Source organism: Peromyscus eremicus, chromosome 5 (genome assembly GCF_949786415.1).
Source record: "Peromyscus eremicus chromosome 5, PerEre_H2_v1, whole genome shotgun sequence".
In the NCBI taxonomy this organism is placed as follows: domain Eukaryota; kingdom Metazoa; phylum Chordata; class Mammalia; order Rodentia; family Cricetidae; genus Peromyscus; species Peromyscus eremicus.
The window spans coordinates 135,808,751-135,836,452 of record NC_081420.1 but is presented as its reverse complement, the minus strand read 5'-3'; the positions used below and the strand labels follow the sequence as shown (position 1 = coordinate 135,836,452).

Sequence of the window (27,702 nt, the reverse complement as noted above, 5' to 3'; positions counted from 1 at the left end):
AGCCTGGTCTCCAAAGCGAGTTCCAGGAAAGGCGCAAAGCTACACAGAGAAACCCTGTCTCGAAAAACCAAAAAAAAAAAAAAAAAAAAAAAGGTTGGGGCTGGTTTCTCTAAGCCTGCACCTTATCTCAGAATTCTTATGGTTCTGAGACCACTTGGATAGAGCCAGCTCTATCTGGGAGGCAAGGGACTGTCCGACTTGTAGCCGTACGGCAGTCACTTCCTGACATTCGTCTACCTGAGGCCTATTGCCCACTTGGATGCGGAGGAAAGAGACTTGAAATTTGAGTCACTGTTTCCCTCTATAAAAAGCAAGCGGCTGATGTGACTGGACCTAGCCAGGTAGCTGACTCCCTGCCTTGTACAGTTTCCAGAGGTCCCAGGACCCAGTAGAAAGCTCATTCCTCAGACTGAGCGGGCAAGACACCCCCGCCCCCAGGAGACCCTCTACTCAGTCAAGTACCTTATCAGAGACGACTCCAGTCCTTATCACTTTCTGCTTTTGCTTCCCAGCTCCTGAATTCTTCCCTTTCGGCCTCCTCCTTTTCACCTAAGGGAAAAGCTCGGTTTGCCTGGACCAGGCCTGCTGTTCAGCTTCTTGAGAGCAGCCTCTTTCCACCCTCTGCAGATAACCCTAGTGACCAGCACAGGGGCAGGCAAGGGCCTTCACCTGCCCCGGTCCTGTCCCTAGGAAAAAGGAGTGGCATCAGCTTCCTCCCTTGCCAGGGTAGGGTGTCTAGAGTCTGTCAGCATGCAGCACACAGGTTTGAGTGGCGCTGGTATCCCCCTGTTGTAGCTAGAACAATAACATGTTGGGAGGGTCAGAGCTGGTTGCTAGCTTCACCAGCTTCTGCGTTAGCTCCAGTTAGCTAAATGTTAATTGCTTAGGCACACCGGGTTCCTTAGCTAGAATGTCCTTGCTGTGGGTATGTGACTCAGCTGTCATCTTAGGCCCCTTCAGGAAAACAAGTCGGGCTCAGTGGCAGTGCACGGCATAGCTATTTGGTTGGACTTGGGTGGCTTCCTGGCATCCTGGCATGCCCAGCCTACTTATACATGCCAGCATGGAATGCAACTGGTGCTCGATGCTCGGCTGGAGTCTTGTCAACGCTTTTGTAGTCACAGGATGCACAGTCACACCTGAAGGACTGTTGTGGGCTGGTGTTGTTCCCGTACCTGCTAAAGGGATGGTTTCAGAGGGAGTTGGAACAGCATTAACAGGCATCCCTGGCCCCAGCTGTAGAGGAGACAGAAAGGCCTCCTGGGAGACAGGCTAGTCTTCTGCTTCTGTGACACCACTGAAGCCTGCTAGACTCGTGTTTTTCATTCTGAAAAAGCCCTCTGAAGCCAGCCCTTCTATACATTCTGTAGAGGAACCCTAAACTCCCAGAGGCCCTGTGACTTGCCTGGGTTGCCCTGCTACATGACAGAACCAGGATTTTTATTTATGCGTAACAGCTGGCTTTTTGTTACCTACCTGGGAGCTATAGCCACTAGACTCCCCAGTTGGCCGAGCCAGGAGTAAATGAGCAGTTAGTAGCTGGGTGTGGTGGCACACATCTTTAGCCCTAGCTCCCAGGAGACAGAAGCAGGATGATCTTTGTGAGTTCAAGGCTAGCCTGGTCTACATAGTTCTGGGATAGCCTGAGCTACATAGTGAGACCCTGTCTCAAACGAGCATCTGGTGGCCGCAGAAGTTTGTTCCTCCCACCATATACGCCATGGCTCCTGAGATGGGGACCTGCCAAGTGCTGCCCAATTCCAGAAGCTAGGAAGGACTAGCCTGGGGAGAAGGCAGAGATACCTGGCTCACATGCCGGTGGAGTAGTGTAAGGTCATTAGCAGCTTGAGTGGGAAAGGCCCTTGCAGAGCTAAGGGGATGCTGGGTATAGTAGGGTATGCATGCACAAGGGTCAGCCACACTTCCATCCACATTCTGCCTGTCTAGTAGGTATGGTGTGTTTCTGTTTCTGCAGGGTCATGGTCGGGCTGTGGAAGGTTCATGAACAGTGCTGGTACAGGGAGCTAGAAACGTGGTGCTCAGTAGAAACATCCACTGTTGGAGTCACATGTCAACCTGTCAAAAGGCCTAGAACTCGGCAAGAAGACAGGTGTTATGTGGAATTAAGGAAGGAACGGGGAGGAGGGCTGGGGCAATCTTGGATAATATTAGAGGGACCAGCCTTAATATTATACATCCCAGGGGCTCAGGAGAGAGAACTACTAACGGCGAGGACTATTTTCAGGAAATAGTATCTCAGCACACCGAGCTCTATAGTCCACTTTCTTTAATTCCTCTGGCATAACATCCTATATACACAGCTTCAGTTCTGTTCTCGTGCCTAGCTCCTTTCTTGCCTGATTTCTCTGTTTATCTACTGCTCCCTCTTAAGTTCTGTCTTAATTCTCTCGTCTTAATTCTGCCTCATCTAGGTCCTTTTCACCTTGTTGTTACCCAGCTAGGGCTTTCCCATCTGACTCTTCCTCATCTTCCATCTCGTTTTTCTAGTACTCTCTTCTAGCCCTTCAATCTAGTTCTTCCCCATCTCAGTTTGTTCCTCTCAAGTTCTTCCCCATCTAGTTCTTCCATTCTCTTTTCTCTCCTCCGTCCTGTGCCTTGGAAGTCCCGGTATATAAAGGGAGGGTCCGAGCTAAATTGTGTAAAGCTATTACTTAACGTCCACCTCTCCTAGGTGGTGTCTCCTTGTGGAATTTACCGTAAGTCAGGAGACTTGCATGTGGGCTGTTATCATTGTTAGTCCTTGGAAGTTGGGTGCCCACCTGGGTGGTGTTTCCTGTAGTCCTTGAAAGTGGCTAAGGGAGATATCTGATTCCAGAGAAAGCCTTTCCTGAGGCTGTTCTCCAAATACCTGGAATGTGTATGTGCAGAGGGTGATCAGTCCACACTGTTAGTCCTTCTTAGGGAAAAGTCAATTGGGAAAACTATGAAGGCACACATGATTTTCATAACACAAGACAGCTGATATATAACAAGCCAAGTAACACCAAAAACTCCTTGGGATTTGGCTTCCTCTGGAGGAATTCCCTGATCCCTCCAGGTAGTGACTTTGCCATAACCAGCTGAGTTCTTAGGATAGATTCCTGCGGCCTGCAGCAGGGCAAGACTCATGAAGAAGAGGGGTGTGTGCTAAGAGGGGCACGGGTAGAAACAGCAGGGATAGATGGAACCTTGGTGAGGGTCCTGAAGCCGAAGACCTTGCCTAGGACCTCCAGAGCTGGAAGTGGGTGGCAGCGTGGCTGTCTAGCTGCCGTGAGAAGTAGACAGTGTGGGCCAAGAGTTAGAAGAGCATGAAGTGTCGGCTGGGCCCAGAGGTCGCTTCATGTCTGTACAGTATGTGAGGGTGCCGTGTCCTGTGCCACTTTCACAGGCATCAATCACCACAGCTGACAGGGAATGCATGTCCCCAAGTAGAAGTGATCACGCTGACTCTTCAAGAGTGTGGGGTGGGGTAAGAGTCTACTCATTTCCATTTCCAGACTGACCCACTGACCCACACTATGGAAGGAGCCGACAGGCAACAACTGATACTCCTTTATTACCCTGAGTGTAACAAGTAGAACACAGTCACAGTATAAACCAGAGGAGGCCACCACACAAAGTATGCACTGGGGGCATGTTCCTTCTTGCAGCTAGTTACTTAGGAAAAGCCAGTTATGATTGTAAAAATTTTATTCTCCTTAATAACAATAATTCCACTAAAATTATACAAAGTACATTCAATACTTAGAGTGGCAGGGGGGCGGGGAGAGGAAGCCGGTTTGTCCTGGAAGCATCATCAGTCGACTCTGACAAAGGAAGCCCAGCTGGGCTGGGGGAAGTTGGGGGCGGAGGTCCGGTTGTAAAAAATAAAAATGTGGACTGGTAAAAAAGGCCACCCACGAGGAAGCAGGGTGAACGTGCACGTTCCTGGGGGTGCTGGGGGCTCAGCTGGCATGCTGCTGCTGGGCACGGGCTCAGGCAGGCTCGGAGTTGGTGGGGGGCAGGTTTTTATGCTTGAAATACTGCACTACTTGCTGCGGCAGCTCCGCCAGCACCGCTTTGGCCAGAGTCTCTTTTGCTGCCTGCGGGGTCCAGGTGGGGAGAAAACGGAAAGAGGAGGAGGAGGTTAATGAGCAGACGTTGGGAGATTCACTATCCCAGAGCTGTGAGAGCAGGGGCCGTGGAGGACTTCAGGGCTGAGGGTCAGGCCCATCTGAAATGAGTGGCCCTCACCCCAGCCCAAACCCTAGCCCACCACTAGCAGTGACTTCCTTGATGAAGTGCTCTTCCCTCGCAGGCTGGAGGTGTTTGGAGGAAGACCTTAGAGGCTAGATTGGGGGGAAGGAATGGCTGTTTAGCCCACTCAGCTGGAAACCTTTCCTGACCAACAAGTCGGCTATGAGAAGCAGCAGTCAATGGTCACTACTGAGCAGCCAGGCACAGCACAGTGTCAAGTCACTGTCTCAAATAGCAACAGATGACCGATGCCCCACATTTGTCCTAGGAAGCCAGAGAAAGGCACACAATCATCCTAGGCAGATAAGTGATAACCACTGGGCCACCACTTGCTGAGCCTGGTTCCCAGGATTTAAGTCCTGGCATCCCCACAGGCTTTAGCTGAGGGAACTGAGGCTCAGTCAGGCCATGGCTTACCTAAGACGCATTACTGATACCATAAGTGTTAGAACCTAGGCTGGCCATGCGTGGCGCCGCCCAAAGACTTGGATCCATCCAAAAGACAGAGCATCTCCAGACCCTTCTGCCAACCCTGGCCTCCTCACAGGTCATCTGAATAAGACCAGAGCCCCTCCCAGGAAGAGGCTGGCTACCACCACTATCACCTAACCAGGGAGGGGCTTCTCGGCTTCCGTCTTCCCATCTGCAGAGTAAGAGTTGAGGAAGGCCCAGGAAGGCCCAGCTCTGGGCCTTGGCTCCCTCAGCCTGCCGCAGTGTTCTGCCCATCAGGATAGTTCTTACCCAGGACACTGCCAAGATTCATAATCTGGATTAGGTCCCACTCCTGGGTTCCTTTGGTTTGTGGAAATAGTGTTCACAATGTGACAATGGCATTGTCCTGGGCAAGGGTGACAGCACCTGACTCATCATGGGCCCTCAGAACCCAACAGGATATGGGGGAAGAATCTGAGATGACCAGATGCCCATCATGGATGGAGCTCTGGGGCAGACCCTGCAGCTGCCCCTCCCAGCCTGGGCCCACGCTCACATTGCGGAACTCCCGGAAGGGCACGAACTGCACGATGTCGCGGGCCGCCTCCTCGCCGGTGTGTGAGCGCAGTCTACGGTTGTCCCCGTCCAGAAACTCCATGGCTGCGAAGTCGGCATTGCCCACACCCACAATGATGATGGACATGGGCAGCTTGGAGGCCTGCACCACAGCATGCCGGGTCTCCTCCATGTCGCTGATGACCCCGTCAGTGATGATGAGGAGGATGAAGTACTGCTGTAAGGAAGAGTCAGCCGGGCAATGAGTGAGAGTGAGACCCTGACGCCCCTCCCCTCGGAATGCCCAAGGCCTGAAGGAGGCAAAGGGCCCACACAGTGGGCCATTCCCTGCTCTGGGCCCTGGACTCAAGGCTGGCCCCGCCAGGTGCTCTGCAGTACAGCTCTGGGCCACTAAGACTCAACCTGCTCTCCTTGAGTTTCATCATCTCTAAGCTGAGAATTACTGCTCAGCGCTGTGTGTCGGCTGCCCGACAGGCCCAGGCTTGCACAGGAACCCATTCTAGCCTATCATTCCTGGGGCTGGCCTACCTCCTCGGTCTTCGTGGGCAGAGATACTTGTAATCTGTTAGCTCAATACTTAGCACGGACGGAGACACTGGCAGGGGCTAAGCACAGGTTATTTGGGCCATCACTTCTGGCATGTGGATCAGGGACATGTCTAGGTCATAGTGTCAGAATTGGGGCAGGAGGAGTAGGTGTACAGTGGTCACCCTGTTCTACACACAGGGCCCAGGAGGCAGCCTTGGTGCAGACTGGTGTCTTAGGCCTCTGGCTTTCACAGACCCTCTTCATCAACAGAAGGTAGGAAGCTCGGGGCTTTGGGCAGCATGGGCTCCAGCTAGACCCTAACACCACTGTACCGTTTGCTCTGTGTCTCCCCGTTACCCTCCATTTATGGCAAGTGGCACTAAACTGTCATATAGCGAGGTGTGTTTTTTACAAATGATTTCAGTTAGAATATATTGAATAGTGGACATGGGTAATCTGAGGATAAAATACACACAGGATGACTTGGTATGGAGAGGATAGATGGCATTCTGGAAATTCACAGGGCAATCCAACAAATGGGCCTTGGACTTGGAGTTGGCTAGTACCTTACTTTCACCTCAGTGCTGTCCTGGCCATCTTGGAGCCCTGTTCGGAGGAATTCAGGGTTCTGCCCTACCCATGAGATAAACAGATAAGCCATGTCCTGATTCACTGTTGGGGGCTCATGTCCTCTAATCTGACTCCTAATTGCCAGAAGAGAAAGCTATGAAGCTACGAGAAAGCTATGAAGCTTGCGGAGGGCAGAGGTGACCCAGGTGGGCGTGAAGCCACCTTCTCACCTAGCAAAGCTGTGCAACTTGCAGATGATACAAACCTGCTTCTTCTATCCCAAAGCACAAACTACAGGTCAGGGTGTGGTGGGCTGGTGCAGACACCGGCCCCACCCTCCTCAACCCCAGCTCCAATGCTGTGCCTTTAAGAGACCAATCCCCTGGCTGGAGATAGTTGTTGCCATGGAGATTGTAGCCTGAACTCAGCAGTAGAGAGCTGCTGCCAGCCCCTAGCCCTGGTTTTATCAGTCCATCTAGACCCTTTCCCTGCCACTGCCAATTGCTGTTTCAGGGTCTCTTTCCTAGCTGGCTTTTTGTCCACATTAACCTCACCTACCAGGCAGTTCAGGGCAATATTCTTGGGATACTTGAGCTGGCAGAAAGGAGGGCTGGAAGAGGCCTGACACGGAGGAAAGCAAGGTCTAATTGGCTGCTCAGTCAAAGGTAGCACTTGTCTTCAAGCCCCGCCCAGCTCAGACACGTGGCCCCACCTCCCCGTGGTCCTCTTGCTCTCTGCTGTCTGCCTCCCCAAGGATCTGAGTGCAGAAAGGCAGGGCCTGGGTTCCTGCAGGACTGTGGGTACGGCACAAAGGGCAAGAGGTTCCTGAAAACACAGGCCCTTTAGCAGACAACCTGACTGTGGGTCTGGCTTAGAGACCGCCAGAAGGCTCAGAGGGGTTACATGGCTTGTTAAGGTCCTGTAACAGGTAACTGACAGGTTCTAGGTTCATGCCCAAATCTGCCTGACTTCAAAGTCGGGGCTCTTTCCACTGTATTGGTAGCTGGGCACGGTGAGCCTGCCAGGGAAAAGCTCTTTTGTCACCCATTAATCTGGGATTGGAGATTATGAATGACTGGGACAGTGGCCTAGGGCAGAGTCCATAAACCCTCCCTCCTAGGTGCCTCAGCCAGCCTGGACAAAGCCAGGGTCATCATAAACTGGAGCTTCAAAGATCCACTACCACTCCAGAGGCCCACAGAGCAAATCCAAAGGGCTTCGGAGGGAGAGAATGGGGTAGGAGGGGTGGAAAGGGACTCTGAAGTCCTGGTGTCCCTACTGTGCTGGTCCCTTCTGATACCCTACCTAGTCACAGCTTGTAAGTTGTTGAGTGTCGAATCCTCTGTCCCAATCAAATGTGCCCTCTGCTTCCACTGCCAGCAATGACTCCACAGGAGGTCCCTACACACACTCCTTCCCTACACCCAAGGTGCCCTGACAACCCAGCATATATTGCAGGTCAGGGGCCTGGAGCCCAATCGAGGCCTCAGAAACAGCCACATCATCAAATAGAGTCCCCGAACCAACTCCCAGCACATCCAAAGCGTAGAGCATCTCTTGCTGATTCCAGGCATGCCTCACGGTGCTAGGGTTGTGCATAACTGCTTCTCTTAATGCACTGATGAATGGATTCATAATAACTGGCCTGACCACAACAGTTCCAGGAAGAGTCTGGGGAGGCTGATAGTTTCTGAAAAATTGGCTGCCAAAGGCCCTGGGATGGGAGTTAGAGCCATTTCTGGGGGGGGGGGGGGGGGGGGGGGGGCTGGCTGCTGCTTATACTCCAACACTGGATGCCTAGGCTACCAATCAGGAATGGGCCACAAAAAAACAAGGCCTTACTGACCAAAGCAGAGACCACTTTCAGGCCACTCAAACCTGCTCATTACCCTCCAGTGACTCCCCATTGACCTCAGGAGGAAACCACACAGAGTGCTTGATGGCTTCCAAGGTCCTGTGGGAAATGGCCAGCCTTCTCAACCTTACCTACCCTGTCACAGTCTCCTTATCCATGCCTTCTATTTGCTATACCCACACCCCATGCCTTTGCACATGCTGTTCCCCATGCTGGGCCATTATATGCATGCACTCACCCATGCACGTGTGTACACACACACACACACACACACACACACACAGGTGCTGGTATTGTGTTCCCCAAAATATTGTGTACCCTAGTAAACTTATCTGGGGTCAGAGACAGAACAGCCACTAGATACAAAGGCTAGAAAATGGTGGCACTCACACCTTTAATCCTAGCATTCTAGAGGCAGAAATCTATCTGGGATCTTTATGAGTTCAAGGCCACATTGGAAACAGCCAGGCATGGTGACACGTGCCTTTAATCCCAGGGAGTGAGCCTTTAATCCCAGGGAGTGATGGTAGAAGGCAGAAAGGTTTATAAGGCGTGAGGACCAGAAACTAGAAGCATTTGGCTGGTTAAGCTTTCAGGCTTTCTAGAGCACAGTTCAGCTGAGAGCCATTCAGATATGAGGACACAGAGGCTTCCAGTCTGAGGAAACAAGATCAGCTGAGAAGTTGGCCAGGTGAGGTTAGCTGTGGCTTGTTCTGGTTCTCTGATCTTCCCGTTCACCCCAATACCTGGCTTAGGTTTGATTTTATTAATAAGAACTTTTAAGATTCCTGTTACACATACACACACACACACCTATGAAGCTAACTCTTAAGACTCTCTCGAGTCTAAACTTGGACATCCCCTTCTAAGCATCAGCCTTGCCTGGGGTCCGCTGTCAGTTAGGTAGCACCTGTGTGGTCCTGTACTGCAAACCATGCCAGGCTTAGTCTCACTGCATTGTTGCTGTGGCCTCCCAGCTAACTCCCAATAGCTTATAAACTGGACCTCACTTGTCCAGGTATCCTTGAGGTCACACAGAAATGCTCAGAAAGGAACAAATGAATGGGAGAGTGAGGCCTGCTAGAGACACCACCACCTGCCCTCCATTTCTTGCACGTGGGTGTGCTGCGTGTGCCAGTGTGAGCGGACAACATGAGGGAGGGTGAAGTCACATCAGATTCCCCAGCACCAAAACATGGCTAAACAGAAGCATCAGCTAATCCATCAATTACTTCCATTTGCTGTGGGCCTCACTGTGCACAGCATTAACAAATGCTAACCTGAGTGGTGCCCTCGGACGTTCCTGAGACCAACACATCGTGTGTGCCAGGTTCTAGGCTGAACAATGCACACGCACATTTGGAAAGTGCTCAGGGAGAAAACCAAAGTTCAGAGAGCTTAAACTGCCTGTCCTAGTGGTACAACCAGGAAGCTGGGGAGGTGGGGCTTGAACTAGGGTCTTTCCCCTTGATGTTGAGCCACCCCACAGCCCTACTCACCTCCTTTGGTGGAGAGGGTAGAGGCAAGTGGTAGAAAAGTCTGTATCTACTCCTGGGCCTCAAGAGTGGGAGGGACAGTAGATACCCCAGGCCCTACTCTCAGAAGGCCTTAGGGGTAACAGCTTACCCCAGGAAGCCAAGGGTGGCTTGGAGTAGCAAGTAAGATCAAAACCGGGCTGATTCCAGAGGGGTCAGAGCGGGTGTCTGAGCACAGGTCTCAAATCCTTTTGCTCAGAGCAAAGGGGAGGCATTCACTGGTGAACGGGGGGTGGACAAGAACCCAGCAGACCTGGAGTCCCTCAGTCATGAAGCCACTGTCTCCAGCCCCACCTCCTGCCCAGCTGACACTTGGCTGGCAGCAGGTACAGCAGGAGTCAGAGCCCTGGCACACTGCTGGAATGTGCTCATGTTCCCTGCCCAGATGGCTTTGCCTGAAGAAGAAAGCAGGCCTGCTTTCATACCTTTGTAAGACTCATGCAGCCAAGAGCCTTGTTGGCACCGAGCTTGGCACCCTCACAAGAGGGTGGTGAAGCTGAAGGCTGCCCCTTACTCTGCCCTATCCAGGCTACTGTATCTCAGAACCCCCCAGGAGCTAAAGAAAACAACGACAAAACATGATCCCTGCCAGGCCTCACAGCAAAGTTGCTGTCAATTCTGGTCACCCCATCTTACATCACCACAGGGGTCAGCACGTCCACTGCATCAGAGGAAACGGGCAGGCGTCAGTTCTCAGCTGCCGCAGTCAGGGGGCTAAACTGAGAGACTCGTCCAGCACAGCACAGATCACTAGCCCCTTCCTGGCTGCCCCTACCTCAGGGCATTGTGGGCACTATCCCCGCCTTCCCGAGATGTGGTTCAGGCCTTAGAGTGGGGTACCATGGGATTATCAAATGCTAACCTCCTCAGGCAGTCTGACATGCTCCCCAGTGACACAAACAGGACACTGATCTGCCTAGGCGCACAGAAAGAAGGGTAGAGCACATGACTGGGATGGCCTTCATCCCCAGAGCCGCGTCTGCCTCCAAGACACTTAGGACAGACCCGGTCCTTCCCAGAGCTAACCCTATGTCCTCTTCTCAGCGCCTTACCCTCCCTTTCTCTCTGCTGCTACTTCAGGAAAGCCAACCTCTGCTTCCTCCGTGACCAGGTACCTCCTTCCTCCGACCAGTCCCACAGTGGCCCCCTTATGCAGTGTGTAGAGCCCTCCCTCTGGGACAGGCTAGTGGCCTGGTCTCACTGACCTAATCCCATCTATCTACGGAGCGCTGTGTCCCTGTCACCCACCAGGCACTGTGCCAGGTTTAGAGTCTACAGTGAAGTGAGCGCAGAGAGCCCTGGCTCACGTGACTGAATCTGGAACCATCAGCTGCAGAACCTGTGGCCAACAGAGGCAAGATCGGCTCGGACGGAGCAGGAGCCCAAGGAGATGGCCTTGCAGGGCCAGTGAGTCACCATGCTGTGTGGGAAAAAGTCCACGTGGAAGCCCTGGCACGTGGCCAGGGAAGGTGATGAGATGACCAGGACTGCAGATGCCCAGGCTGGTCACCTGCCACATCACAGACACTTACCCCACACTGCAATCTTGCTACCGAGCTGCAGGCCAGGGCTAGACAGTCTGTAGCCTTCCCTGTATGGCTTTGGACCAAAGGGCCAAAGGGCCAGCCTCTAGGCCACAGGGATCAGGTAGTAGCAGCCCCTCCCTAGGAGACTTCCGGGGTGACAAGTCTCACTTGCAATGCTCTAATGGCACTGCCTTCCCGAGTAGGCCTCTAGGAAGCAAGGCCCATCATCAAACGAGGCTTGTTCAGCCTCAGAACCAGATGGCCGGCAGCCCAGAGAGAGCCTGCATCTCACCTGGACAGGGAACCAGGGGATATCTTCCTCTCTAGCCCCTTACTGGCAGGGAGATAAGAGCACACTTCCCAATCCGATCTCCCTCCTGGTGGGCAGGGTGCCAGCCACTGCTAACCTCATCCCCGCACGCCCAGGCCCTTGCCGCCTACTTACCGTTGCCGTCTGCTGCTGTGTGGCCTGCGCTGCAAACCGGGCCACGTGGTTGACAATAGGGGAGAAGTTTGTGGGGCCATAGAAGCGGATGTGGGGCAGGCAGGCTGAGTACGCCTGGGCGATGCCATCCACGCCTGCAGAAGACGATCTGGATCAGCCCAGTGCCTCTGGGCTCCTGGCCTTATCCTGCTGCTGACAAGGCACCTACTTCGTGCTCCCCCAGGATGTCCCTGCCATTGCCAGTACGGCCTTGAAACAGAGCGCTCAAGGGCAGGGCTAAGGTGGTGGTGTAGAGCCTGGCTGTGAATCAGATAGGCCTGAGTTTTGGCCTGAGGTGAGCTGTTGACGGTTTCTGAGCCTCTCCTTGTGGGTGAATGACCAAGAAGGGGCCTGACAACTAGGTGACATGGGGAACTATCTGGAGATCCGTTCTGGACATTCCTTGGCAGCTGCTCTGGTGGGGGTGGGCCTTGAACAGCTCCTTACATCCCAGGTACTCTCCAAGTGGCTGCCGTCATGACCAGCCAACACGCCACAATGCTATGTTCCTGGCCAGAAGGCCTCTGGCTAGGGTTGACATGGACCAAACTAAATTAGACATATCTTTGAGGACCTGAGTCCAGGGAGCACCAGACCTCAGTTATGGCCAAGGGATCCCTCTATTCCCAAATCATAGCTATAGCCCTGCGGTGACATGAGGTACTTCCTTCTCTGTGGAGGTCATCCTGTTCCAGCCTCAGGATCCCCCAAAGGGAGTGGATGACCTTCTCATTCCCTCCAGCATCCTCTCTCCTCTCAGTTTCTGAACTGTTATGAGGTACATGTGGGGAAGGGGTGGATCTGTACTTCCACGGCCTCCTGTCCCCTGCCGCCAGGCCACTGTCCATCTTTAGCCATCACGGTTCTTCCATCAAGGGAGAGGGACAGGCAGGAAGTGAGCACAGGTGTGTGATGACGACTTCCTGGACTACACACTGTTCTGCTACCTGTCTTCCCAATTCTCCTCTATATCCCCATTCACCCGGGGAAATGAGCTAAGCAGGCATCACACCTCCTGGGGGCCAGAAAGGGAGGAAAGGCCTGGAGAGGTGCAGTGACTTCTACAGGGCTTCACAGCCAGGAACAGGGGACAGGGACAGGGGGCAGTTATCCCTGAACTCAGGACTGTATGACTCCACACTCCACGTCTCTCACCTGCCCTTCTGAGTGAGTGTGACAGGGATGAGGCAGGAAGGACAGAAACTGGAATCCTGTCCCCTCCCTCTGCAGGCAGGATCCACACTCACCTGAGCAGAAAGGGTTGGTGGGGTTGAAGTTGATGGCGAACTCATGGGACACCTAGAAAGCAGACAACAGGCTGAGAGGCAGCGTCCTGCCCACACCGAGGCCAGCCCCTCTGAGGCTTTGCTCCCTTATCCTGCCATTTTTAGGTTATTGATCCCACATCTGCCTCCCTCACTTCATAATAGGGAAACTGAGACCTTAGATGCCAGTCCACTGTGCTTTAGCAGGGGGGTGTCCAGGCTGCTGTGTACCTCCCTTCGCAAGCAAGAGACCTCCTAAATGGGACAGAGATGGCCCCAGGGGCAGTGGGGCCCTGGAACACTAGGAATTCCCCTGTCCTCTTTCCACTTGTTTGGGCCTTGAAGGTGTTTGCAGTCTCAGCAGCAGGCAGGGAGCTGGACAGAAGTCTACCTCACACCTCGTACAACTGGGATCGGCTGACCACCGCTCACTGCTAAACTAGGGATCAGACCTTGCAGTGGGGCTGAGTGGGTCACACGCAAGCTGTGCAGCAACCCAAGGCCTGTTCCTGCATCCCTGTCACAAGTCCTGGCTCCCAGTCCGGGGCTGGAGGGTGGCCTTAGTGGTAAAGAGCACATACATGTTGCTCTTGTAGAAGACCTGAGTCCAGTTCCCAGCATCTACATCGGGTGGCTCACAACTGCCTGTAACTCCAGCTGGAGATGAGTGAATGCCTCTGGCCTCTGCCATCACCTACAGTCACATGTGCATACCTCCCTCTGACACACACACACACACACACACACACACACACACACTTAAAAATAAAGTAAATCTTTAAAAAGAAAAAAAAAAAAAAAAAAGCTGGCCTCTCAAGCTCTAGTCAAGCCATGCCTGCTCCAGCACCTGCTGAGCCACGAGGCTGGGTCCCAGATCCACTCTGTCACAAACAAAGACCTCACACCCACTGTGTGCCAGGTACGAGCACAGCAGGGGAGAACCAAGCGCCTCCACCCAGAGAGCACAAGTAAATCACTGGGTGCTGTGAGGACAGGGCCAGGGCAGAGCGCCAACCCCCATGGGAGTGTGGGCAACATAGGCCAGGGTTCCCAGGGTGCAAAGGCACCAGGCTGGGACATGGTGAGGCTGGGACATGGTGGAAGGAGGGAGTCCACGGGGAGGGGTCAAAGGTGAAGGGCATGGCAAGGCCCTGAGGTGGAAAGCGAGAGAGGAAGGCACGCTCACAGGACAGGGGTAAGGCGGCAGGATAAGGACCGGGAGGCCTGCTATACTCTGGCAGCGCAGGAGACAGGGCAGAGCATCCGTGCTCTCCTGGCCTCTCACAGTGCGTGGTTTAGCACCACTGGGTGCTTAGCCTGGCCAAGCCCCAGCACCCCAGCATTACCCTGTGACATTTCCAAGGCTTTTGCTCAAGAAAACATCTCATTCAGCTGAGTTCTTTGGAAGCTGGCTGTTGTCCTAGCAACCAGCTCTTGCTGGGCCTGGCCACTGGCTCCCCCTGCCCCCACCGTGGCGTCTATGCTTGCCCAGAAACCCAGCCTGGGTCCCACAGAGTCCCGCCTCATGCTGTGCAGGGCCAGGACGTCCACTGTTCCCGTGTCAGACCCAGAGCCACACAGAGGCTCCGGGTGAGCCCTGAGGTGAGCTAAGAGGATGGGAGGCCATACTTGTTCTAGAAGTGTGAAGCACAGCAAGGGCAGGCTAGACGGGGAACTGGCTGAGCTGGGCATGCTCTCCCCACAGGCTCCTCCTCTAGGAAGCAACAGAGTTGGACACGATCCCAGAGTTCATCTGCCCACCTGGATCCCAGGCCCCTGTGGTGAAGGGAACCTTAGGCAAGCCACATTAAAGCCCTGAGCCTTGGCTGCTCCATCTGTAAAATGGGATAGTGTTCTATGGCTATGGCTGCAGATGCTCTCCAGCTCTGTGGTCTGTGTTCTCGGTGACTCCCCAAGCTGGGCCACCCAGAGTTTCCTCCTGCCATATGTGAGCTCCTTACCTGCCCTGCACCAAGGCCACCCCAAGGGCATCTAGGGTCTCCTTCTCCTCCTGTCTCCTTCCCAGCATCTGAGACCTGCCTGCCCCGGCCCCCTCCCTCCCCGATACTTCATCTCTATGGTCCACCCCATGTCCAACCAGGCCTCTCACTATTTCCATCCACTGGAGTCCGGGAGGCTGAGGGTCCCTCTCCCTGCCCTGTGGCTCAGGCCACTAGGTACTCTATAGTGTACCTATCGGCCTGAGTCACCTCTGCAGCCGTGATAGGATGAAACAAAGCTGCCAATCAGGTAGAGTTGCATGCAAAGCGTTCCAAGAGCCAACGAACGAACACTGCTCCTTGACCTTTTGCCTTTCCTGACTTCCATGCTGTGACTGCTCCCTGATCTGCACTCCTGCCCCCTAGCTCAGTCCTGCTTCCCTGGCCAGCTCCGTGTGCCTTGCCTCTCCATCCCACCCAGAGTGGATCTTGGCCCGGAAGCAGGTGTCTACCCCTTTGCCCTGAGTTCCAGACCATCCTCTGCTGGTCTCTTGGCCTCACTCCCAAGTGTAGTCTTGGCTGAGTGCACAGTAGACAGAAGCCCGGAGCCCTCCACCCCGATGTGGCCCCAGCCCCAATCCCATCTCAACCAAAGGAGGTAGGGTCCGTTTCACTCACCTTCCAGTCTGGTGGTAACTGGGCCCCAAACCCCAGAGCAGGAAACATCTTATCACTGACCAGACAGAGAGAACATGTGAGACATTTGGGGAGCCCTCCCCACCCCGCCCCCGACCACACTCTTCCCTCCTGGTCCACAGCCTTGTGTACTTTCAGGGACAGAGAGCAGAAATTCACCCCTCTAGAGTTATTCCTCCCTAAGCCCAAGCCTAAGTCCATGTCTGAGTGGCAGTTGAACATGGCTTGACACATTTGTATCCACGGCAGACATTGTCTTAGCTTTGACCAGTGGGCCTGGAAGCACCCTGTCAATTCTTCTCATTAAGGCAAGGTCACAGTGGAAGCGATTTCCTGTTTATAGTTGGGGAAAAACACCCCTAAAATGATCTCCAGGACCTGCCTTCATCAGCCCCAGAGCCTAGTTTTCCCTTCTTCTTCCTGTCCCTGAGAGCCACCCCCCCCCCCCCCGACCCTGGCCTCTCACAGTTCCTCGGATATATAGGACACTTTACCTCAGCTTCAGCCACTATGCTCCATTTGAAATAGCCCTCCCCAAATCTGTTTTCCTTAGGAAACTCCTACTCATCCTCCAAGGCCCATCCAAAATGGCTCCTTCTGTCTATGGGGCACTGAGGGGCCCCTGAGACCCGCATAATGCCTCTCTTTGGTGCTCCTATGACGTCTGCCTCACATGTAAACAGGTGTCTCTGAATCCTAAGATTTCTACTGATGAGCGCTTCCTAAAGGCAAGGACAATGTCTTATTTGTTAACTCATTCAAACTTCTATCAGACACTCTGGCTGCTGTGGAGAACATGAACTGCCCAAGTCCAGGACAGAGCAGGGAGACCAGTTAAAGGATGTGGGCAAGAGGCAGAGGCCCCAACCGGGTGTCTGAGCTCACTGGGGTTTTGCTCAGCCTGAGTGCCAAGGAAGGGCCTGGGTGACCCTCAATAGCAGGGTCTTCTGCCTCACCACGAAGCCTTCCTTGCTCTGCACGACCTGTGTGTCTTAAAGGTGGAAGCACAGCCACCTTTCAGGCCTGATCCCCTGAAACAGGGCCATCCAGGCCCTAGTCCTCGGCTGTGTACATTTAGACACATTTTTTTAAAAAGATAAAAACTAGAGTCTTACTATGGCTGGCCTAAAACTCACGCTGTAGACCAGGTAGACCTAAACTAACATAGACCTGCCTGCCTCTGCCTCCCGAGTGCTGAGTGCGTTCGGGCACTTACTAAGTCCCACCCAGGCCTGTTCCCTAGCTGTGAAAACAGAGACTGAGCTTCGTCTTCCGTCCTAACTCATTTTCCTACTGGATGATTGGTACATCATGTATAGAAAGATTCCAGTTTGAACTGGGCTTGGTAGGTAGGCGTACAGGAATCGATTGGCGATGTCTGCCGTGGGGACCGGAAGGGACGATAACTGTGTATGCCACTTGCTCACTATAACTAGGCTTGCAGATCCCTGGGTCCCTTCTAGCTCTGACAAGCTGAGCTTCCCAGTCTGAAGGGACACCGGCTGACCTTCAGAGTCATCTCCAAGTATACCTGTCATAGTCCTGAATGATCTGTCCCACTGCCCAGATGGCTGACAAGTATTCGTTGGTGCCCATGGGATTGATATAGTGTAGAGAAGAAGGGTCGAGGGGATTCCCGTTGGAGGCTGTGAAGTCTATTCCAACCTGCAGAAGGAGGAAAAATGCCAAGCAGTGTGGCCACCCACCCCAGATGCCCAGCACAGCCTCAGAGACTAGGAGGGCTTAGTGGACACAGGACGTCTACTCTAGTCAAGATTACGGCTGGAACCTGCAAACTATTTGATCGTGTTACTCTTCTGCTCCAATACCACCCGTGGCAGGAATGGCTTGCAGCCCTCTGGGGTGAGGAACGGGAATCAGGCTCTAGGGCCATGTGGAGTTTATGCTACAGCCACAGGCAAAGGGGCTTTTCATCTTGTAAACAAGTAACAGACAGTCCAGTACTCACTAAGTGGCAGGGGCTATGGTAATGAGCTGAGGAAGGAGGAGAAAGAAAACAGAGTTCAGGGCACTTCTAGTCTAGGGGAGGGGCAGATGCAGATGAGTGGAAAATTCCTAAGATGCCTTCAGACAAGACAAAGAATGCCAGATGGGTCCGAGGACAGGAAGCACCAGGGGAGGGTCTCGGAGAAGGAGGCAGAGGGAACGTGCAAAGCCCTCGGGTGGGCAGAGAACAGCCAGGAACAGAGCTGTGGCTCAAGTGAGCGGGACAGAAGGCAGGAGCAACAGGGCAGGGGAACCCTCCTGGCCAGTGGGAGGAACTGACCTTCCTTCTCTGTAGACGGGGCTGGGGAGGGGGAGGGGGAGGGGGAGGGCCTGTGTAACCTGCTCTGCCCCCAGCCAAGCGTGACTCAGTCTGCCCACCAGGACAAACTCCCTATGCCCTCTCCTCTGAGGCCAGTTGCATCCCTTGCCCCAAGGAAGTCCTTGCTAAAGTCTATCACAAGTCCCTGCTGCTGTGGCAGAGGCCTGAGCCCTGAGGGAAGACGGTGGATAGGCTGGTGATGCGGAGGGGCCTTACGGTGAACATGAGCTGGCAGCCTCCCAGGATGTAGTCCAGGAATGAGTAGTTTCGGTGTATCTGGAAGAATGGGTGAGTCAGTGGGTCCTGTTTGGCTATGAATGTCCCTGCAGGAGTTGGTGCTCACACCCTGGAGCCCCAGGAAGAGGCCAGAGGCAGCAGCTGGGCCTGATCTTATCACAACAGACGCCAAAGCTCTCCAGCAAAGGCAAGGAGTGGATGAGGACCCCAGAGCACAAGTTCCACTCGAGGCAGGGACCAGCTTCCCAGAGCCAGTCACACCTGCCAATTGATCGTCCAATAGAGAAAGTCTCCCTTCACCACTCACTGGGTGCTGGGCAGCCACCTCCCTGAGCCCTGGCTGCCTCCCTGGCTAACACCCACAAAGTGCAGACGCCCGTCCAAGGCCTCCTGAGAGACACCACGTCTGCCATTAAAGCCTTTGCCTCCTCTCAGCAAAGCATGTTGGCCTTTCCCGGTCAGTGGCATCAGGGATCTCTCCAAGGGAAATGTAATTCAGCAAAATTTTAAAGGGGAATCCCTCTCCCACACCTGTCATGCCTGCGCTTGGAAAGATGACACGTTAGAGGCCAGCCTGGACTGCACAGGCAGACCATCTTAAAATTGGGCTGCAATGGAAGAAACAGCCAGGCGAGTGCCGAAATATGTTGAGTGCAGGTGTTTCTGAAATGGATCCAGAATCGAGCTTGGCATTTACAGAGCACTGTCTGTAGCACTGCCACTGAAGGCCCCTGTGACCCTGTGACAATCTGGCCTCTAGACTAGGGTGGGGAGGCCTCAGCAGGCAGCAAGGCCATGCTTTCCTGCCCCTCAGGCTGAGCCAGGGGCACTGTCCACTCATGCCGCCTCCTGACTGTCCTGTCTGCCAACATGGCTTGGCCACAGTGCTCTGAGCCTTGGTGGCCTCATTTCTACCAGGGAAACCACAGCTGCCTGGGTCCTCACTGATGCCAGAAGCCAGGGTGCTCAGTCCCACAGCCTCTTGCCCAATGCCTCCAGGGTGGGCAGAAATGACTCCCTGTAGTCCTCCAGGTAGAAAAGTCACCTGGGAAATCAGCTCATACCCTCCTTGGCTCTGCAGAGGAAGGGAGTAGGAGATTAAGCCGTAGCACGCTCTACCTTTTTGACGCAGCCATTCTACGGACAAGGAGACCAAGGCCTCTCTCTGCACCCTCCGCTCACCTTGCATGACCGCAGGATAATGATGCCTGAGTTCCTGTAGCTCTTCTTCTTCCTCTGCTTCTTGGGGTTGATGCACTCCATCTCCAGCTGGCCCCATGGGAAGGAAGGGAAGCTCAGCTGGGGTATCTCAAGACCCCATCCTCCCAGGGCCCCAGAATCCCCTCGACAACCTGGACCCAGGGGCAGATGCCTCCCCAGAGAGGTTCCCTGGGTGGCCTCCTCCAGACCACTCTCCGGGTGCCCAGGCTTTGGGGGTTGCTCTCACTTCATCCATACCCTGAACCTTTACCCCATAGACAGAGGGAGAAACTGAGGCTCAGGGAGACTGTCTCGCTCAAGGTCATATAGGCAGAAGAGGTGTGGTTGGGCATCTGTCTGCTTGGGTCAAAGTCCTGGATTTCTTTGCAGTCAGTGCTGAGACCTGGGGATCACAGCACATATGCCCATCTTACCGGAACACCATCCCGAGCCTCATTCATCTGCAGCACAGAGGTCTGGAACTCGCCGATGAAGTCATGGCCTCCATTACTGTCATAGTCATAGCACATAACCTGGGACAGGTTCACCACGGTCACCCCAGAGCTGTCCCCACGAGGTGCTCTCAGCCTGTTCTCACACCTGAGCAAACTTCATGTCTAGTGTGTGGGCATTCCCTCCCATGGTCTGGTCTGTCTAGACTTGGGGCTCCTGAGCTGCCTCCTGCAGGAAGCTTTCCATGATTACCCAAGGGTGGAGCCTGTGCTGCTTACTCTACCCACCTGGCATCTGCTCCTCCTCTGGCCAGGCCCGGACCCTCTGCAATCCTATGCAGCCACTCTGCAGTCTTTGCAGGTGGATTATAGCAGGGCTCTTGGGGGTGGGGACCCTGCCCAAGTCCTGAGGGCCAGGTAGATCCAGGCCTTGAACCTAGGACCCCTGCCTTCTCATAAGGGGCTCTTCCTAGTTGCAAATACTAGGAGCCTCATTGGGGTGGACTAGGAGGTGGGGCTGGCAGGGTGGGGAACATGGCCCCAGAGTCACTAACCTGGATGGGCTTCTCCAGGTCCCCATCACACAAGGACACCAACGGCACAGTGAACGGCTTCCACACAGGGTCCAGAGTGTACTTGATCACCTGGGAGACAGGGAGGAGCAGAGCGCTCAGAGGCCCGTTAGAGATGGGTGTGAAGAGACAGGCAAACCCACAGCCGTGCTTCCAACTCTGGAATCGAATGTTCCTGTGGCCCTTTTAGTGTGATCTATCTGGCTGGGGCAGCACAGGCCACCCCCTACTGTCAGCTTGATTAACCAAAAAGTTGTGAGGAACCACCCCCACCACCCCCCCAGCCCCCCCACCCCCCCACCCCGCCCAGGACCCTGTTACCTACCTCTGTCCTATGGACTAGCATCCATTTGCCATCGTCCCCTGGCTTATAAAACTCAAGAAATGGGTCTGACTTCCCGAAGAGGTCCTGCGGGGAGGCAGGACATGTGTGAGAGGGGCTGGCCCTACCAGATTCGGTGGGGCTGGAGTGCAGGCCAGCCAAATACCCTGATTCAGGGTTGGTGGGAGCTACAGGGCAGCCAGTCTGTCCCTCATCCTCCTCCCAGCCTCTTCAAGGTTCAGCCAGAGGCCTGGTGCTACCACCTGAGAAATGAGACGCTCCCACAGTGAGGCAAGGGTTCCATGTCTAGAGACCCATGCCTTGGGTGCAGAAACAGAGGCAGCACACGGCTCCAAGAGGGCCATGCCTGTCGGAAGGCCAGGCCCAAGGACTTTAGTGAGACCACAAACCTAACCCTACAGTGCCGGCCAGTGCCATGGCTCAGCAGAGGATGCTTGCCACCAAGCCCGATGACTTGAATTCGCCCTCTAGAATCCACAGGAGGAAGGAAGAGAGCTGACTCCAGAAGCTGTTCTCTGACTGTGTGGCCCCCTCCAAGTGATAAGTAAATAAACCTCTGATGCGCGTCACCAAAGGGCATGAAGGCATCTAGAAATTCACTTACGTAAGTTAAAAAAAATGGCACTCTGAAGAAGTTACATGGAAGGGAAGGAGACAGAGTGAATCGATAAGAATGTACAGGACAATAGTGTGCGCCAGAGAGACGGGCAATGTGAGTGATGACAGGCGACTGAAGGCCACTGTCACGTCTGTCCCCAAGAGGGGGTTACAGAAGGACAGTTAGAATGTGGGAAGAGCACCATGGCAATGTTCACAGAGGAGGGTCTCAGGCGGAGAGAAGAGAGTTCAGTGGGCCTGGGACGGGAGGATGCCTGGTTTAACCTGGGCACCCGGTGCTGTGGCTCCATGGCAGAGCCCTGGCCTAGCAGATATGAGGTGCTGGGTCCCATCCTCAGCCCTGGAAAATGAGAAAATCAATAAAGCGGAGGAAAGCAAGAGGGTCTGGTCTAACCGGGCGGCTGAAGGAGAGGAGGGGGAAGGGCAAGAATTCGGACCCTGGAGGGTCATGGCGGAGCGGGGGGGGGGGGGGGGGGGGGGGGGGGGGGGGGGGGAGCGTGAGAAGGGGACCACAACAGGAGGACTCCAGTCACAGTTGGCCTCCTAAATGGCAGTGTACTCCCACAGTGGGAGAAAGCCTGACTGGAGTAGTTCAGTACTTAGGCTGTCCCTCGTGGGAAATAAAAATGGTAGAGCCCTAGAGGGCAGGTCCCGGGGCCCTGGGCTGGGGAAGAATCTGTCGTTGATGGAAGCCCTCCCTGCCCGGCTTACCTTCTTATCCAGCTTCCTGCCGGCCAGGCTCAGCGTGATGACTCGGTTGTCTGACAGCTCCTGAGCTGCGATCTGGAAGGTTGACGCTCTGAGAGTGGGTCTGCTCCTCCCCTCCCCCACCCGGCCAGGACCCAGCTCTCCAGGGCTGGGTGCAGGGCTAAGGGGAGAGTGAGGGCCCGGTGAGCCTGCACCAGCCTCCTGACTTCTACACCTCGCTTTCTGTTTTCCGGAGAATGGGGTCGTGGTCAGACTGGTTATGAAGACTCAGCAAGTGAGTCGGTCCTGTGGCTCAGGAGAGGGGCTGTAGGGACACTGAGGGGCAGGTAATATGGGGACTAGTCAGGGGAGGTGGTCATGAGCCCAAGGGAGAGCTCTACACCAGGGAGCACAGGCCTCCTCAGGGAGCACAGGCCTCCTCAGGGAGCACAGGCCTCCTCAGGGAGCACAGGCCTCCTCAGGGAGCACAGGCCTCAAGCTTTCTCTCCAACCCAAGAGCTCCTAACTGCCAAGCAGCCAGCTGCACGCAGCTGAGTAAACTGAGGTCCAGGGGAAGGGTGGAGGCCTCACACATGTCATCTATTCATGTCTTCCCCGGAGCCACAGCCCTCAGACCTCAGCACAACCGCCAAGGTCCACTGTGGCCTCTCCCCACAGATGGACTCATGGCCCTGCCTATAACTAAGATGGTTTGCCTGACAACAGTCTCGCTTGAGACTGGCCAGCCCTCTGGCCCCTGCACCACAGGCCAAGGCCCTGGGGCCCTTTCCCCCTCCCTGTTCTTCACCTAGACTACAGGATGGTGCCTATTGTCCCATCTCCCAGAGGAAGGAACCCAGGCCTAGGGTGGAGCCACGGGGATGCCGGACAAACACTGAGTGGGGTTCCCCCTGCTGGCATCTGAGGGCAAGGGAGCTGCCCTGACAGCTGACTGAACTCTGAGAGGGGTGGGGAGAGTTGGGAGGTGCCTTTCAGGCTGCAGCAACAGCCTGGGCACCATCTTGGGGTTTTTTTGAAACACGCTATGGATTTGGCTTGCCCTGAACTTGGGGCATGAGGAGAAAAGAGAAACTGCTGAGGTGGGGAAGCAAAGCAGCTTGGAGGAAAGACTCCACCGGCAGCAGGGAGCCACGGGTGGGCATGAGGGGCCCAAGAGCACACACAAGCATGAACTGCCCTCAGCACACATCACAGGCTGCATGGGGAATCGCGCTAGGCGGACACTCTTGCTCCTCCTGGGTCTCACTTCCCTCATCATGAGATGGGGTTTGCCCTGCCTTCTAGGCCTCTGAGGACTAAGGAGCCCATCCGTAGGAAAAACCTGCACGCAGCTGGAATCACTGCAAGGTGCAGGGGGAATCATTGCAGTTGCTGGAATCACGGAGAGGCAGTGTTATATGCATCAGGAGCTGGTGAAACACTCCGGGGGGGGGGGGGCTACGGGGCTAGTATTGGTGGGGGATACTGTGAGGGCTCTGGACACCCCTCCCTCCAATGATAAGGAGGCTCCTGGCCCTGAGCCGCTCATCATCATGGAGGGCCCTCTGACAGTCCCTCAGCCAGCAGCCCCCGGTGCATCATCTGTAGAGCCAGAAGCCCGTTGCTAAGAGACCTGTTGCTAAGTTGTAAGTTGGGCCTTTTTACTCCCAACAAAGCTGGTGATTATCTGCTGGAGAAGCAGTCCATTGATGGGGGAGGGCGGTGGAGACAGAGAAGGGATGTGAAGGGCAGGGAGGGGGGCAGGTACCGTGATCAAGCCCTTCCCTGCCGGCTTATCATTCATCAGCAGCAGAGGCCTAGTGATCTTCTTGCTGGAGACAATCTGGGGTGGGAGAGACAGAGGGGAGAGTTCAGGGGCGAGAGCAGGGGCTCTCGGGGATAGGTAAGAACCAGGACTGCGGTGGCAGCACCATGCATCACACTGCCCCCTCTTCTCTGCGGCAGCAGGTGGCTGGCCCTGGGTTTGGTTGCTCCCTTCTGCAGAAGCTTTCTGACTGGCCCCAAACTCACTGAGCTACACCACTTTGGGTCTGTTGGCTCCTGGGGTGTCTGCACACGGCAGGTGGGGGTGTGCCAGGAGGATCGGCTAGGGAAAGGGAGGGGGATGGGAAATCCTGTTTGAAGGCTGCCTGACCCCAAGAGCAGAGGTTGACTCTGAGACCTGTGTGTACCCCACTCCACTTGGGAGCCCCAGGCTCACCGTGCCGAGGCTGCAGGAGAACTGACCCAGGAAGTCATGCTCATCCAGCTGCGCACTGGACTTGTCCTGATCAAATAGGGCGAACTTGAGTTTCTGCACCTCCTCGAAGTGGTAATCCAGCACAAACTTCTTGGAGAAGGCTGGGTTGAGGTTGTTGATGGTTGTCTCTGTTCTGTCATACTGGCGGAGGGACATGAAAATGGGAGGCAGAGTCAGGGTGGCCCGGTTCCCTCTCTAGCTGGCCGCTGGCAACCTTCCTACTGAGCACCTCCCACCAGCGCTCACAGCCCCCGAACCCCAGCCCACAGACGAGGACACCAAAGCTCTGAGACTTAGTTAAGTCAAAGGGAGGCAGGATTCAAGATTGGAGCCCAGTCCTGACTCCAGAAACCTCACTCTTAACTCTGCAAACCCTCTCCATTTCCAGGAACCAGGGTAAGAGCTCAGGCCACAGCCTGGACTGGGTAAGTGACAGGGGACAAATCCCTGTCCCCATCTGGGCCTGCTTCTACCTCTGTAAAACAAAGGCCTTTGACTATGCAGCTTTCCTGTTTTACTTTGAGAAAACCCTTTTCTCAAAATCACACTGTACACGTTACTAAGGGAGGAGGTGAGTTGCAGAGGCAGGTGAGGTCAAGGGCTGGGGTGGTGGGGGTGTTCATGTCTTGGACAGAATTCTGGACTTGTGCAGTCTAGCATGCCCACCTGCCTTGGACACCAAAGCCTGGGTGGGGACAGGGCTGGGCATTGTGGGCACATGGTAGTCTGGGCAGGAAGCACCTCCTGGCCTCAGAACACACACACACACAGCAGAGCCTGAGTGACAGTCTATTTTGAGACCTGGGCTATGTTGGTTTTTTCCTTCCACCCAGGCTTCCAAGGACAGGAGCAGCAGGGATCAGAAGAGGCCTTGACCTAAACTATTTTTAGCCTGTGTGGACAATCCGGGGGTAGCAGAGATTGTGGGGTGTCATGAGTTGGGGAGACACCACTCCCTGAGGAGCATGGAGGGTTCTGGAGACATCTCTGAGGGGATGAGTACCTACAGGCCTGGACTGACCTTGGACTCCTAGGCTGACCCAGTGCCACATCGCCCTCTGTTGGCGAGACCACCAACACACTGGATGACAGAACCCTCCACAGTCCAGGCCCCACGCTCACCCTCTGTAAATGGGTCAACAATCCCAGTTCTTTTAAAAGACTTATTTTTCATCGCAGGAAGCCAGTATCTGTGAGGACTGTAACTGAAGCCTGTTCAGTGAGTGTCTGCCATTGTCCAGCTCAAACAGGAACTCAGTATGGCCGCTCACCTGCCATCCCAGCACTCAGGCGGAAGAGGAAGAACCAGGAGTTCTAGGTTATCTACTGTTACATAAAGCAAACCGCTAGTATATATTTTGGGCACTATACATGCATGTAGAATGTTCTGGAAGATGAGACACTGAACGGTGATTAGGATTCTCCTTGGTAGGCCAGTCTACAATTCTTTAGATTGTCTTCCTCAGGTTAATCTGAATTTGATAAACAACCAACATAGCCTCCTTTGTAATAGGAACCAAAGCCGGTTTTGAAGGCTGCTAACAGGAGCAGTTCAAGTTTCTTAGTAACCTTCCTGAACCACAGCCCTTCCCAACTCTCAGGCCAGAGTCTTCCGGCTCAGAAGTCCCCAGTGCTGAAGTTAGTCACTGGAGGTGAGGGAAAGGGACAGGGGTTCACCTGAGATCACACAGCGGGGAGGAACATTGCTGGCAGGAGTCCATCTCTGGGGCTCAAGTTTGAGCAACTTACTTCTCTTTGCTTCTGGCCAACAGGGTGATTGTTAGACACAAATCAGGAAGGTCCCTTGCAGGAAGCAAGTCTGTACAAAACTATAGAAGCTTTGCCTAACTATAGCCATATAAACTATTAGGATATAATAAATATGATAATTATATATCCATGGGTGATAATTTAGACAGAAGTCTAGCTATAAATCTATATGTATTTATAGGTGCTTTTTTTTTTTTTTGAGACAGGGTCTTGTTATGTAGCCTTCGTTGGTCTGAAACTCACAGAAATGCACCTGTCTCTGCTTGTATTGGTACTAAAGGTGTGTGCCCCCACACTACCACACCAGCCAGAAATATATTTTAAAGTAATTATTTTATTTCTCTCTGTATTATTTTAGGGTTTTTTTTTGAGACCGGGACTTTTTATGTAGCCCTGACTGACCTGGAACCTGTGGTCCTCCTGCCTCAGTGCTGGAATTACAGGTGTGTACCACCACACCTGGCTTAAGTAATATTTTAAATACACTTAAAGTTTAATTGTAAAAAGTGACAGTTTTCTAAGTGATGTTCTACCACCAGCCCTCATGCCAAGGGCAGGAGCCCAGCATTCCCTGGATGGAGGAGGAGCCCCTCCACAGCCCAGCCAGTCCTGGCCCATCACAGACACTGCGGCTCGCCTCACCTCCATCCACCTGCCATTGTCTTCTGTAAACAGGACACAGAAAGGGTCAGACTTGGAGGTGACGTCCCGGTCCAGCAGGTTCTGGCCACTCACGGACAGCTCCACTTTACACACACAGCACTGAGAGCCCAAGGGGATGGCCCCGGTGGCGGGCACACCCCCATCTGGAGTGTAGGCCATGGGGGTTGGCGGCAGCAGCAGCAGTTCCTGGCAGTCTGGAGAACAGGAGTCAGCATCAGGAGGGGACAGATACTCTTCACAGGCTGCCTCTTCACAGGGAGACCTCAGCCTTGACCTTCGATATCCGGCTATAGGCTGGGAACACTGGGGCAAGCCTGTAATCCCAGCATGCAGGAGGCTGAGGCAGAAGGCTGAGTTCAAGGCTAGCCTGGGCTATAGGGCAAGACTCCGTTTCGAAGTAAAAGAAAGAAGTGGGTGGTGAGATGGCAGATGATGTGTGTGTAAGACATGGGCAAAGGCTTGTCGAAGAAAGAACGCGAGAAACCTGGAAGGAACGAGGAGTCCCAAGAGGTGTATAGCTTGCCTCATTGCCTGTTCTCTGCCTTGGTCAGTCCTTACCCAGGAGATATGCACAGAGCTATGTTGCCCATGTACGATCACAGGACATCATAGCGGACACGGGTATCTTACATGCATTGTGCCAGGAAACCTGGGCTTCTCCTGAGCAAATGCATGAGTTAGCATCCATGGATGGCTTGGGTTTTCCTCGTTGCTTTGGCCACAAGGATGCAAACTTCTGGTAACTTACTCAAAACTGGACCTCATTCACTGCCCGTCATGTTCCTCTTATATCTCTACCCCAAGCTTGTGGCTGGAATACAAAAGGCTTCAGAGTGTATATGAAGGGTGTGTGCCCAAATAAGTGAACCAATATACCCTCCTACCCTACTCTGGTCCTGTCTGTCTTGGACCTGATCCTGGTCTTCAGGTC

At 54.2% G+C, this 27,702-nt stretch overlaps 1 protein-coding gene across 1 annotated transcript; it reads right to left on the bottom strand.

Annotated features, from left to right (window-relative positions):
- Nucleotides 1–3,672: 3,672 nt before the first annotated feature.
- On the bottom strand, nucleotides 3,673–26,960 carry Cpne2 (copine 2). The gene is made up of 15 exons (XM_059264573.1): nucleotides 26,751–26,960; nucleotides 24,300–24,479; nucleotides 23,847–23,921; nucleotides 22,103–22,174; nucleotides 20,756–20,839; nucleotides 20,413–20,502; nucleotides 19,841–19,939; nucleotides 19,389–19,475; nucleotides 18,186–18,245; nucleotides 17,175–17,308; nucleotides 15,626–15,680; nucleotides 12,990–13,041; nucleotides 11,704–11,837; nucleotides 5,225–5,461; nucleotides 3,673–4,082 (listed from the first exon to the last, which is right to left on the bottom strand). Exons 1-15 carry the CDS (start codon nucleotides 26,928–26,930, stop codon nucleotides 3,975–3,977), a joined length of 1,647 nt encoding a protein of 548 aa, XP_059120556.1. The 5' UTR covers nucleotides 26,931–26,960; the 3' UTR covers nucleotides 3,673–3,974.
- Between the last annotated feature and the right edge of the window lie 742 nt (nucleotides 26,961–27,702).

What these genes read in the sequence shown, in the direction of transcription:
- Cpne2 (XM_059264573.1), bottom strand. Translation starts at nt 26,930, where the DNA reads ATGGCCTACACTCCAGATGGGGGTGTGCCCGCCACCGGGGCCATCCCC. An exon ending in ATCATTCAGGACTATGACAG is followed by an intron (nt 15,681 to 17,174) that starts GTATACTTGGAG and finishes CTGTCTGGTCAG; the next exon opens with TGATAAGATGTTTCCTGCTC. An exon ending in AGTTACCACCAGACTGGAAG is followed by an intron (nt 13,042 to 15,625) that starts GTGAGTGAAACG and finishes TCTGCTTTCTAG; the next exon opens with GTGTCCCATGAGTTCGCCAT.